Raw genomic sequence first — 12,910 nt, 5'->3', positions numbered from 1 at the left:
GATGATATATCTTCAGTAGAGGATTTAGGAGATTCAGGGAATGAGATTGATAGGAATGGCAAGGGAACAGTGATTAATATGTGACATTTGGAAAAAGGAAACCAGGCTTAGAAATTTCCACAGTCCTTTCCACATTCTAGAGTAGATACTTAACTGCTCTTGTTTTTTCTTCACTGATCCCTTAGTGTGCAAGCAATGTTTAAATAAAGGACAGAGCCCTGAGGGAGGCTCCCAGTTCCAGTGGAGATGGTGTGACTCACACAGGTCTAATTCATCACCCCTAAGTTATGATTTCTCACCAAATGCATTGAAGAATCACTAATTTAAAAATATGTAATTTGTATTAAATGTTGGTTTTCTTTTTTAAAAAAGGTTAGAAAATGAGACAATTGTTTCTCTAGGAAAATATTGAATTTGGATACATTTCTTTTAAAAATGCTCTACTATAGTTCTTTTCCTCAAAGAGGGGAATTACAAGAGACAAATGCAAAATGTGCTGAGTGTGCTTTTCCAGAGACATATGGAAAATGACATCTGACCTGCTGAATGAGCATGTTTAACTCGGCCGTGGAAACACTTATGAATTCCCTGCTCTTGAGTATCTTTAAATCTCAAAACTCATTCTTGAAATGTTGCTAATGGCCATTCCTCAGGGGACATTACTCTCTTCGGCAAATTGGAGATGATATGAGGGCATGTTATAGTTATGGCTCTTGGATTTCTTGTTGGTTGAACAGCAAGTATATTCCAATGAACAATGTGATCACATTTTAGGATAATATAGAATAAAAAGTAACAAGATGCCTAATTCTAATCTGGCAGTGCAACTGAATATTGAATGACATCTATGTAGTTATAAACGACTTTTGTTTTAATAACAAAGTTGTTGATTTTCTACTAAGGGTTCTTTTAGGTTGTCATCAGGGGCTGAAGGGAGTAACAGTTCACCCAACTCTCCAGCTAGCTTCAGTGGACATACCACACCTGCTCAGCAGCCTGAACCTGTGGTACATTCTCTTAAGGTAACCAAATGTGTGCACCCATTTATCTAGAACTTCAGTTGTGTTGTGGCTTGTTTGCTGTGGTCTGGTAGTCTTCACACTCTTGCTTTTAATCATAGATACTTTATGTTTTGGAATCTTTGTGATTTATCTTTCTACTCTTAATTTTAAATGTGATTTTTAATTTCTGTAAACTGACAATGGGCTTAAATACTTATGGTTGAATCTCTAAGTTTTTATTATTTTATTTTTAGTAATGTGATTCATATCTCTGCATTGGAGTTGAAGTTTAATGTGCATGTATATCCATATGTGTAAAATATTGTTACAGGTTTTACATATGTTATCTTATCATAGATACCCTCCAGAGTAGGGTTGACAAAAAAAGGAAGACTACCAAGTTTTTTTCTTCATTGAAATTTTGCAACATGCTAAAAGTGTTCAAAGAAATCCGATCTCTATTTTCTTCTCCTAAGTCAAACATGGATCTTAAAATTTCAGATAATGCTCCTTTTGAGAATATTTACATTTATATAGATATAGTATGTGTTTTATATGTTATAAATAACATTACATATAGATAGTCATAAATAAAGCTAATTTATTTTTGATGTTTACTTTGAATTCTATGACTTCAAAAAATTTGAACTTTGTTTTTTTAACCAATAAATACATTTAATGATAAACAAGCACTATAACCAAAATTAATAATAAGTATATAATACATTTATCTGTGATAATTAACTTACAACTGATAGAAGCAATGAAAATCATCTTAAATCCGAGTCAATTATAATATATAAGAGTATATCCTTCAAACACTTAATTTTGACAAGTTTAATCAACATTTTCTCTCTCTCTCTTTCTCTCTCTTTTTTTTTTTCTGCCAGTCCTGGGGCTGAACTCAGGGCCTGAGCACTATCCCTGGCTTCTTTTTGCTCAAGGCTAGCACTCTGCCAACTTGAGCCACAGCGCCACTTCTGGCCTTTTCTATATGATATTGAGGAATCAAACCTAGGGCTTCATGTATAGGAGGCAACTTCTCTTGCCACTAGGCCATATTCCCAACCCCAATCAACATTATCTGAACTGTAATGTAGATAGAATGATTCCTTTGCAACATAAGTTGAACACCTTTTCTAAAAGTTGGTTCAGTTTCTGACTGATATAAGACTGAAGATGCTTTATAAATTTTTTTAGTAAACCACAGTTTCCACAACATGTAGATGACAAGTACATAGATGAAAACTTCACAAACACTTATTTCATAATTGTGATGATTATTTCTTAGTTTAATTTGCTTTAGTGTGTTTTACTCTTTTACAACATATATTGAATGTGGATGAGGGAAGGTAGCAGTTTAGTTAGGATGCTTCACAAAGGGAGCAACTGAGAGGAATTGTAGGAAGGAATAGTAAAATTAGGGATAGTGCTCAGCAGCTGGTGGGTTTGGGTTCATTTATGGATGCTCCTGTGCAGCAGCATTTGGATGCATTTTACCATGAGTAAGTCACTAGCTATCTGGAGAGCACTTTCAAATGGGAAAATGGAAAGAGATTAGTTTCAATTTTGTAGCATTTTAGTTTCTGCACAAAGTCCAAATGCAGCACATTGTCCTACTACTCACTCCATTTGAAAGCCATTTCTGCCTGTTGCCTTGTGAAATGGCAAGTGCTGTTTGGATCCTGTGAGCATAGTAGGACACTTTGCAATCTGCCACTAGCTTTTCAGGGCATCTGTTAGTGTGGACTCAGAGGATACGAGAACAAGGAAGAGCTCCTCAATTTTCTCTCAATTCATTCTTTAATTTCCATGTAAAATTTTATCTCAAGAGAGGGAAATATTATGATCATGCATAAGGGTCCTTGGTTGGCAGATGGGTGAAACTGAGCAATAGAAGCATCTTTATTGGATAACTAGAAGCCTTGAATATAAAATGTTTGCATCCATGGCTTGACTATGTCATGAAAACATAAGTATGTGCAAACACACTCTGGGTGCATGTTAATATCATCTCAGTGTTATAAAAAGACATTCTGTATTTAAAAGTCACTTATTTCATGTTAATTGAAATGAAACTTTAGAAAAATGTCTTAGTTTCTTTCTTCGATAGATTTCTAAGAAAACTCCAGGCTTCAGTGGTCTGTGCTCACGGTTTGAAGAAGTGTACATTAGTATGAGAAATTAGCCCATTTGTAATAACATCATATTTCTCTGGCTTTCAAATTCATGATTGGTATTAATTAGAGCTTCACTTCATTTAGTAGTAATTAACTGATTTGAAGTACCACTTCTCTGAGGTCTATTACAAATTGAATTTGTAGACAAGTGAACTCCTTAAAACAAGAGACTCCTTAAAATTTCTATGAGTATTCACTGAACACAGTCGATTATTTCCCTTAAGTAAATAAAGAATATGCAGTGAATAGCCGGACATTAAAGAAGTGGTTGGGGTTCATATACTGAGTATAGAAAGTTTGAATTAATAAGAGCATAGTTGAAGAATTAATTATTCCAGGACTGACATCTAATTAGTCTTAATATCTATGATATTAATTAGTATTTATGATACTTACAGTCTTATTATCTATGATACCTTCTTGACATGAAGGTCCCAAATGTTCACTGGTACAAATTCTTAGAGGACACTTTGAGATGTAGCCATCAGTACTGACCATGGTGACAGTAGTTTCAGCACTTAGTGGACTTTCTAAGTGCTTGTGGGGAAAACACTAGTTTCTTATGCTGCGCGAATGCTTCAGTTTCTAAGACTATAGAGGAAAATGTCTAAAACAAAATTAAAAGGCCAAGTTTCATAGGAAGTATCAACATAAAAACTTAAAAAAAATTTAAACGTAAATGTCTTTTATTTTATTAAAATAACAAAGACACTTTAAAGGATTATCATTTTAAAGAGAAGTAGAAACATAGGCCTGTAAAATTATTGAAAGGATTTTATCCCTAGATATTTTTGCTCCAGTAAAAAAAAATATATGAAGTGTTGCTCAAATATTTTCACTGAAAAAAAGCCAGTTTTTCTCTTTGTTTCTGTCAACGAGCTAGTTCCACACTCCTCTCTTAGGCATGTGGAACATGTTCAGGCAAGAACTGTGCGGTCAGTAGTTACCTGGATATTCATTCTCAGTCTTATCTATAGGCCATGTCTATATATCATTTGGAATGTTAGGCACATAATTAAACCTACTCTTCACTATTACAGTGTCTCTAGCTTTATCAACTATTGCCAAATGGTTGACACTTTTAGATGATCTGAAAAACAAATTAAATGCATCTAATTATTTTAGACATTAACAAATTCAAAGGACTATTAGAGATACAAAGGTTTGCTTTGAATGGCTATTTCTGAAAATCAAGTCAAATTCATTGCAGACCTATCAACTATATTGAAATGATTTTGCCATATACTAATCCACCCTGATATACAGACATGGATGAAGCTAAAAGGTTTGACAGATGGAGCTCCTTGATGGTTTTGTCATAACTAACATATTTTTCTCCATGTGAAATTTGCTCTTCTTTTTCAACAAATCCAGGTCTTGGATGTTCAGGAAACTATAGATCGTCCACAGGGTAAAGAGTATGAACATGACCTTAGTGAGACAGAAAAAGCTATAGTCAGAGAAATGTGCAATGTAAGTTGGATGTGCTTTACTGTGTATTCTGTGTTGGAAGCCTCATCATAGCCTACCTATTCCTTTATAAATGCATTAATTTAAAAGTACTGACAAATGCCTTTACAGTTTTATATTAAAAATGAAATAATCTCTCCCTTTTTTAACTTTTGGTACCTTTTGTTGTAGGCTTATTAACACAATGGTCATATTACAAAATATTGAGATCAGAGGGCTTAGTAGTGGAGTATTTGCAAAACCCTGAGTTTGACCCCCAGCCTTCTGCAAATAAAAATTATATAAAAATGATCATCCAATTCTACAATCCAGAACAATCTATGAACATTTCTAACTATTAAATTTATTGTCCAAAACATCATATTACTAAATTTGATTAAAAAATAAATGGGCTTCTACTTCTTATTGTTAAGATTTTTTAAAAAGATCCTTAATAGCCTATGATATATAACCTCTTTAGATGTATATGTTACTATTGTGGGGAAGGTATCACCACTTTGCTAGGCAATATTTGCTTAGTTCTTCATACGTATGTGTGCTTCATGTCATGCAAAGTATTGTCTACTTTTCAATAGTTGACACAAACTTAGAAAATAATGAGATGAGACAGAGATGAACATTAGAGAGCAAGATACAACTCTCTCCAGGAGGTCAGAGAACATGATTAAAGAAACTGATGTTTTTTCATTATATTTATCCAATGTAATTGTTACTAATCACTGACTAAATTTTAATTTATGAATAATATACATATGTGATAACATTTAATCAAGAATATAATTTGTAATGTTTTAAAGAGCTAAAACAAATATGGAGTTGTGATTAGGTACGATCATACCTTGTATTATGCTTTTATCCATATATTCTATTCTGTTAGGATAGAATATTTGCTTAGACATATCACCATGTGCCAGTGCTCATGCCTCTAATTCTAGCTACTCAGGAGGCTGAGAAAGAAAAATCATAGTTCAAAGCCAATCTAGAAAGAAAAATCTACAAGACTCTTCAAATAACTACTAGAAAAAGCCAGAAGTGCAGCTATGGTTTAAGTGATTGAGTGTTAGCCTTGAAGTATAAAAAGCCCAGGGATAGCTTCAAGCCCCCCACACACACACACACACACACACACACACACACACACACACACACACACACACAGTTACACTGTCCTTATTTCTAGGTCTGTGAGGGCCAGGTATTCTCAGATTCTTCTTCACCTTGTGGAGATACTTGTTATGTGATAAGTCCTGTGGGCATTTTGTATGTGCTACCGTGAGAATCTTAACTCCTACTTAGCTGTGTGGTAGCTGCTTTGTCTTTTGTAATGTCTGCCAAGTTACTTTGCTTTCCTGCATATATGTTGTCTGTTTTGAACTGGTCACCAGTTCTAGATGTCATGATTTACCACTCTTCGCCTCCTGTAGCTTTTCAACTTGGGCTTGAGATTTTCAATTTATGAGTATTGGCCTTACATCTCTGTATAACTTACTAAGGGCTGCTTCTCATCCATTTACAATGGAATGAGAGTTCAGGCAACAGGAATTGTGTGGTCCCACAGTGACCATCTTCCAGTGGCCTCCAAAGAGGAGTGTATAGAGCTACTGGATCAGATTCCTGTTCAATGTCATTCCTGTTCAGTGCCATTCCTGTTCAATGTCAAGGTGATTTGGATTTGAAGCCTGGGGTAAGAGCCCAGCATTCACATTTAATTTTTGAAGGAACTTAAGATGTAGAAGTGAAGGTATTTACAACTGTCTTCTAATGACCAGTCAAGTCAGGAGTAGCCCCAGGTTGCCTTTGAGGGGTAGGTTCTGTCTCTTTCCCTAGTATGTTAAATCCGGGAACTTCAGTTTTCCTTTCTGGAGAACAAAAACCCATGTATCTTATAGATAAAACTATCTTATTTGTGTTCAATGCCTGCATTTCTGTAAAGAAACGCCAGAATTGCTCCCTGTACTTCCTTTTTCCCCCTTCTATTTCTTTCTTATGAAAGATTTCTGGATAATAACAAATGTCATTTCTTTAGTCTCAGAAGAAACAAATTGCAGCACCAGGTCTTTATTAGTTGTGAGTTTACTTTGGTTGATCTGTTTGCTCGCTTGCTTGCTTGAAAAGGCACCATGTGGTGTTGATGTTGTTTTTCCCTACATAAGATATTTCACAAAGCCAAAGCTTACCTTCCTTTTTTATATTTACAATTCTCTTGGGTAACTGTCCACATTGCCTTTGATCCCTAGAATATGTGCAAATAAAACCCTATTAACTGTTCTTAAGCACTCATATTTAGAAATAATTTAAAAATCAAAGTATGGATTTAAAATATTTGTAAAAGATGAAAAATGAAGAAATAATTGTAGATTCGTAGATTATAAGATTACCAAACACATATAGTAGCTGAGCATTTCTTGCTCAGGCCTAGTTATGTAGGAGACAGGGAGAGAGGAAGGTGATTCAAGGCCAGGTAGAGGATAAAGTTCTTAAGACTTCATCTCAATCAATGATAAAATTGCTATGGCTGTGTATTCCTGTTATCCAAGCCAGATAGGAATCTGAAATAGGAAGGTCATAGTATCCAAAATAGGAAGGCTAGCCTGCACTGAAACACCATTGACAAATAGTGAAAGCAAAAAGACTGAGTTTTATTCAAGTGGTAGAGCACTTGTCTTAAGAAAATAAAAGACTCACTTATACCCCAGGTGAGGAAGAAAACCCACTCACGTAGTAAATATTGGCGGATTTTTAAAAAGATTACAAGGCAATTTCATAAACAATCAACTTCCTGGAAACGAATGAATATTTTAAAGACTTGGTTACTATAGAAGGATCTACATGAATTTATAATAATACCACAGAATTATAAAGCTTTCTCACTGTCAGAAGACAGTATCAGTCAGAAGACTCAGGGAGAATTTAAGCTGATAGTTTTATCACAGTATTCTTTCTGGAGATAAATTGTTGACATCTGAACAGGGTACCATGGCCTCTTCAGGTTGGTTAGTAAGCATTTGGTTGGTTATTCTAGAGATGAATACACTGCCCTCTAAAAGATAACCAATTGTTACTTTTGTAATAGCACTTGCTTTAAGGTTTTTTTTTATTCTTTTTTTTTTTTGGTAGGTCTTGTAAATTTCTTGATTTCACTCTTGCCTGCTATAAGAGTCTCTTTCCAATATATCATAATATCTGGAGAAAGGCCCAATTTGTCCCATAGTTGTATAATTGAAGAAAGGTTACACTTTGGGGTTATGTTTCTGATCATTGTAAAGGTCTTTGAGTCTACTTCATGTTTCCAAACCAGACATCTAAAACCTTCTGAATAGAAGTCATTGTATTAATGAGTTATAAAGGGAAGGTTCATAGCATCTTTTGGCTTCTTGATTTATTGTTTGTGCCTCTCTACAGTGAGTTTATTACAAAATGAGTTTCTTTCTGGATATCTTGAGCTGTCCCTTGATGTATTTTCTTTTCCCAATAATTAAGAAGAATAATTACAGTTTCCCTTTGAGTTCAATGGAACATATCAGCCATGTAGTGGTGTCTGCTGACCCAGACACCAATAGAGTTGCATTAGCATACAAATGAAGATAAGCAGAGCACATTGCACATTAGTATATGTTAGTGGGTTTTCCTTGTGTATCCCCTTCTACTGAAAAGTAAAAGCAAACTAAAGAAGCATACTTCGTGAATTAGCCGAAAACAAACTGGATCTGTGTTCATTTGAAAGTAAACACTGTAATGTTTTTGTTGTGGATTTAACCAATTTAACATAATCCTCATAGTGAAGTGCTGTAAAAGGTTTATGGTAGTCTGATGTGTGTGCCTGTGCATGCATGTTTATTCCAGTTAGTGTTAGTATACCAGCATATTACTAGTGAAATTTATACGTTCATATTCAGATAAGTCTTGATTGGTTTTTTTTTACTAACAGCCCTAAAAAAGCTGGCCCCATTTCAACAGGTTGAAATTATATTTATTTCAGTGATTCCTAAATTCACTCTTATTTTTCTCCCCTATTGTGGGGTTGTTTTATTTTGGAAGTGTAAGGACATTTCCAGTAACTAGAACTTGTGTGACAACTGAGATCCCTATTTTGCTGAGATGTTCAGAGAAATTTACATGTAGCCCTAAGACTTCCAGTTCAGAATGTCTAAAAGAAGAAGCTTTTCATTTTCCTATGTGAATTAGATATTTGATAACCTTTTTATGGATGTCTGGTACAGAAATCAGGATGACCTTAGTCAAGGGTTCCGCACATTAAAATGACAATTTCAGAGGTTAGGAATTTACTGCTGAAGAGTTCCCCAAGTGCTTAGAGGGCACTGAAGGCTGAGGGCCACCTGGGCAGCCAGAGCACATTGGCTCCTCTTGAATTTGGGCCCTTGTTGCTAGCACAGTATAGTCATCCCATCTGCAGAGCAGTTCTGGTGTTTCAGAGACTTGTCATTCTGTTTTCCATGTGTTTGAACTCATTTATGTGGATATCCTGTCTCTTGTCTTTACATCCATTTCTGCTCTTCTCATAGATTCCTCTTGAGACTCACAGTTCTCTATGTGGAAGAAGACTGTAAGATACTTATTTCCTTTTCTTTACTTTTTCTCTTTAAGGTTGTGTGGAGGAAACTTGGAGATGCTGCAGGTTCGTGTCCTGGAATTAGGCAACATTTGTCAGGCAACCAGTACAAAGGACCAATGTGAGGATCACTCTTTTTTCAGACATAAGATCAACACTGCCAGAGAAAACATAAAAGAAGAACGAAAAGTAAAGAGTGTATTTCCATAAACCTGGATTCATGGAATGATTGTACATTGCACATATTTCCCTTCTATAACTTCCCCCAACAAGGTGATATTTTGTGTGTCTAACTTCAGTGTTCACAACAAGCAATTCCAAACAATGTAGATTTGAAAAAAACTCACTGTTTCAGTAGTATTGTTTTCCTTAGAGCTAAAGTGGTTTTAACTCCCCAGATTAAGATTGCAATTGGGAAACCTGCATGGTGGTTGTCAGCATCCAAGAGGGCCTCATTGGCTTTGATAGAGCTGAGTCATGGCATCTCAGCATGGGAACCTTTACCATGGGGTGAGGACACAGGAAGAGACATTTTCTAGCTTCCTGAGGGTGAGAGTTAGGAGAATTCCTCTTTACCTCTTTCACTTCAGTAAAGGAAATATTAATTCCTGATGCATACTTAATATGGATGTGGGAGAATATTTGGTTTCTAGGATTTTGTTTTGACTTTTAAGGTGCTAAATATACCACATAAATTGTTTTACCAGCTAGAAGGGTAGAAAGACTTTGTAAGTGCTCACCAGAGAGTATCACTTATTTCAGTTAGCAAAATAAATAGATCTTTTCTGTTAATCTTGATGATTGCTCATAAAGGCACATCTTGGGGACGTGTCAACCTCCATACTCACTCAGTATATCAATTTCAACTGACAAACAAGCAAACATAATTTTCTAAGTGTTTTGAGCTGTGATATCAATTTCTACAACTTAGTTTTTAGACATGCTGTATGTTTAATAAACTTCATGTAAACTTTAAAAATGTTGCACTGCATTTATGGTGGGGGGGAAGCTTTCTTTGTCTCCTGCAGCTAGCTATCTAACCTTTTATGAAACTAACGCATGTCTTTCATTATTGAGGCTAAAAGCTCTTGTTCAGATTGCTTGAGAGTTGAAAAAGAGGCGTGCTAGCTTTGCTTAGTTTATTCCTTATTTTGTGGTAGAGATCTATAATATTAGAATGTGTGTATCAGAAATGCTATGATAGATATTTTGTGTTTCTCTAAATGCCATGGTAGTTTCTTGTATGAATGCGCAAGAGGCCTGTTGACAGAATGCTACCTTTTTACTGATGTTTAAGGTTATAAAAGTAGGGATGCAACAATTCCCATTTGGGGAGGTGGGTATCTTCTAAGTCACAGAAAATTATCTTTATTGTTGTTTCTAAATAGGCTCATTACAATGTATTAATGGTCATTAGTGGGAAAATGTGAAGGAATTTTGTAGTACTTAAAAGAAAAAAGGTTTAATGATGAAAAACTAGCCCTCTATTTTCAGATAATTTTTGTGAGTTCAGTTACTATAGAATTATCTCTTTCAGTATCACAATTGGGTTAGTTTAAGCCTTTCTTTTAAGATGTTATATTTTTAAATATTATTACTGTGTAAAAGAAAATTGCTTGCTATATTTACACCTTCCCTCACAGAAGAGCTTTCATCCTGAACTTGTTGCATTCCTCCACCCAGAAGACATTTGAAACAAGTGTTTGTGTGTGCAGCAGAGCCTGAAGAAGCTAATTGGAGGGATCCATCTTTTGAGAAAATACTTGTGTAAATTTTGATACTGTATTAAAACTATTTTTTTAAAGTTCCACCTAAAATTGAGTATTAAGTATATGTGTTCATCTTAGCAATGATAATAAATTATTTAATCTCAAGTGGGTTTTTTTTTGTCTCCCTCCAAATCTTTCCCCTTCACTGAGTAGATTTCTTCTTGTCATTAATATCATCATGCCTCTGTGTGATTACTGCAATGGTAACAGAGATGATCCACTAGCTTACATATAAGCCAGGGCATGCTTTTAAGTATTCTTGTAATGAGGATCTTAATATTCAGAGATATCTTAGGTTATACTATTCTCTGTCTTCATATAATTAAAAAATTAAGAAGGTTATTTAGTGTTATTTAAGAATATTTTAAATTAGTTTATATTATACAATACTCTTTTAGCCTTTTAGTTCACATAAACTTAAATTTCATTCACTAAAACTTACACATTGTTGGCTACCTGTGTAATAAACACAATGACCAAACAGGGAAACACCACCCTGGGAAATCATTAAGACAATTTGGAAGTAAGGATTCCTACATTTAGCATTAGCCTCAACTTTACTTGACAGATGCATTGATCAAAATGACTGACACCATTGTCTTAGGTGACTTTCATAAGTTTATCATCTTATTTTTCATGGGACAAAGGTTAATTTACATATCTTGACAGTGTTTTTTTTCACCAGCTCTGAAACTGATAGACTGACAATCACAATCTAGCTTTTAATGAGTGCCTTTCATGTCTTAGCACATGCTTAAGGCATTGTAGAAAATTCAGATCATCTCATATGACATTCAGTGAAATACTAATACTGTCTAATTGGGATGATTGTTCCTTAGTTCAATAAATATTCAATGAATGCTTAGCACTGCCATCAGTGTAAACCCAGCTTGGATTACTGACACATTGTGCTGACTGCCTCAGAGACATGTGGAAGGAGTGTGTCTTGGATGTCAGCAGGTGCTTCCTATATCCTTGATATCTAGACAGGAATGAATTGGGTAGCCATTTGCTTGACCCAAGGAAGCAGTAAGCCTAATGGTCTCCACTCATGCTCAGAATTTTCCCTCTATAGTAAGCTTCTTGCTACCTATCCTCCATCTTTCCATCTATCCTCGGTGGAAAATTTACCTACATTCAAATGTTGGCATTCATTTCTAGAAAAGATCTGTCAATCTCAAAATGGCATAGAAAGATCAGTTCCCAATAGACTCAGGATGCTTCTATGGAAAATTCATATATTGGCTTCTGGAGAATCAAATGAACTTGCTAGTACTTGGTCATCTTCGAACAATAGAAACAGAAATTTCATATAGACCAATCACCAGATAGTGAAGAGATTGGGGGGTGAGGCAGAAGATCGGAATTAGTAAGTACTAACTTAGAGAAGTGAGGATCATTACCTTGGGGAGTATTATTGTAGTGACAGGAGCTTCACTGAAGAGTGTTTAGACAGGTAAATGTTGGCTCTTTAAGTTCAGCATTTGAATGTAAAATAGCCCTATATGTGTGAACAACTTAACTGAGTGTTTCCTCATATACAAAATGGAAATAATATCTATATCTCTGAGGTACTATAAATTTCTTACTACCACCTTAATTCTAAAGCTCAATGAAAGTGCATGAGGAATAATAGCGAGTTCACCAAAAAAGATCCATATAAGGCAGGTTGAAAAACAATGCTGAAGGACCTATCTAGTGCCATATAAAGAAACTCTAAATTATAAATGAAGAATTTCTAAGTACACAAGTACATACTATTATGTTCTGTTCTGTATACATCATCCAGCCTATCAGCCTTGTCATGTCTATACATGGTGACCGTGTGAGTGGAGGAAGGAGTCGGGACATAGGTCTGAGTCTCCTACACAAATAGTATGTTTTTAAAACAACGTTTCCACTACTTAGTGCTTATTTTCT

The 12,910-nt window shown here is 35.1% G+C and overlaps 1 protein-coding gene across 5 annotated transcripts in view; it reads left to right on the top strand.

The window, feature by feature from the left end:
* Ccdc85a (coiled-coil domain containing 85A) overlaps nt 1–11,213 on the top strand; it is a 186,975-nt gene extending 175,762 nt beyond the window's left edge. Inside the window, exons 5-7 of one of the 5 annotated variants that reach the window (XM_048352887.1) lie at nt 903–1,022; nt 4,556–4,654; nt 9,257–11,213. In XM_048352887.1, coding sequence (XP_048208844.1) covers nt 903–1,022; nt 4,556–4,654; nt 9,257–9,346 — 309 coding nt within the window. In that variant the 3' untranslated portion in view covers nt 9,347–11,213. The remainder of the gene's footprint in view (nt 1–902; nt 1,023–4,555; nt 4,655–9,256) is intronic. The other 4 variants (XM_048352888.1, XM_048352884.1, XM_048352886.1 and 1 more) reach the window with 4 other exon arrangements.
* The last annotated feature ends 1,697 nt before the right edge of the window (nt 11,214–12,910 follow it).

This window comes from Perognathus longimembris, chromosome 8 (genome assembly GCF_023159225.1).
Source record: "Perognathus longimembris pacificus isolate PPM17 chromosome 8, ASM2315922v1, whole genome shotgun sequence".
Classification (NCBI taxonomy): domain Eukaryota; kingdom Metazoa; phylum Chordata; class Mammalia; order Rodentia; family Heteromyidae; genus Perognathus; species Perognathus longimembris.
This window is presented reverse-complemented; position numbering and strand designations above follow the sequence as displayed.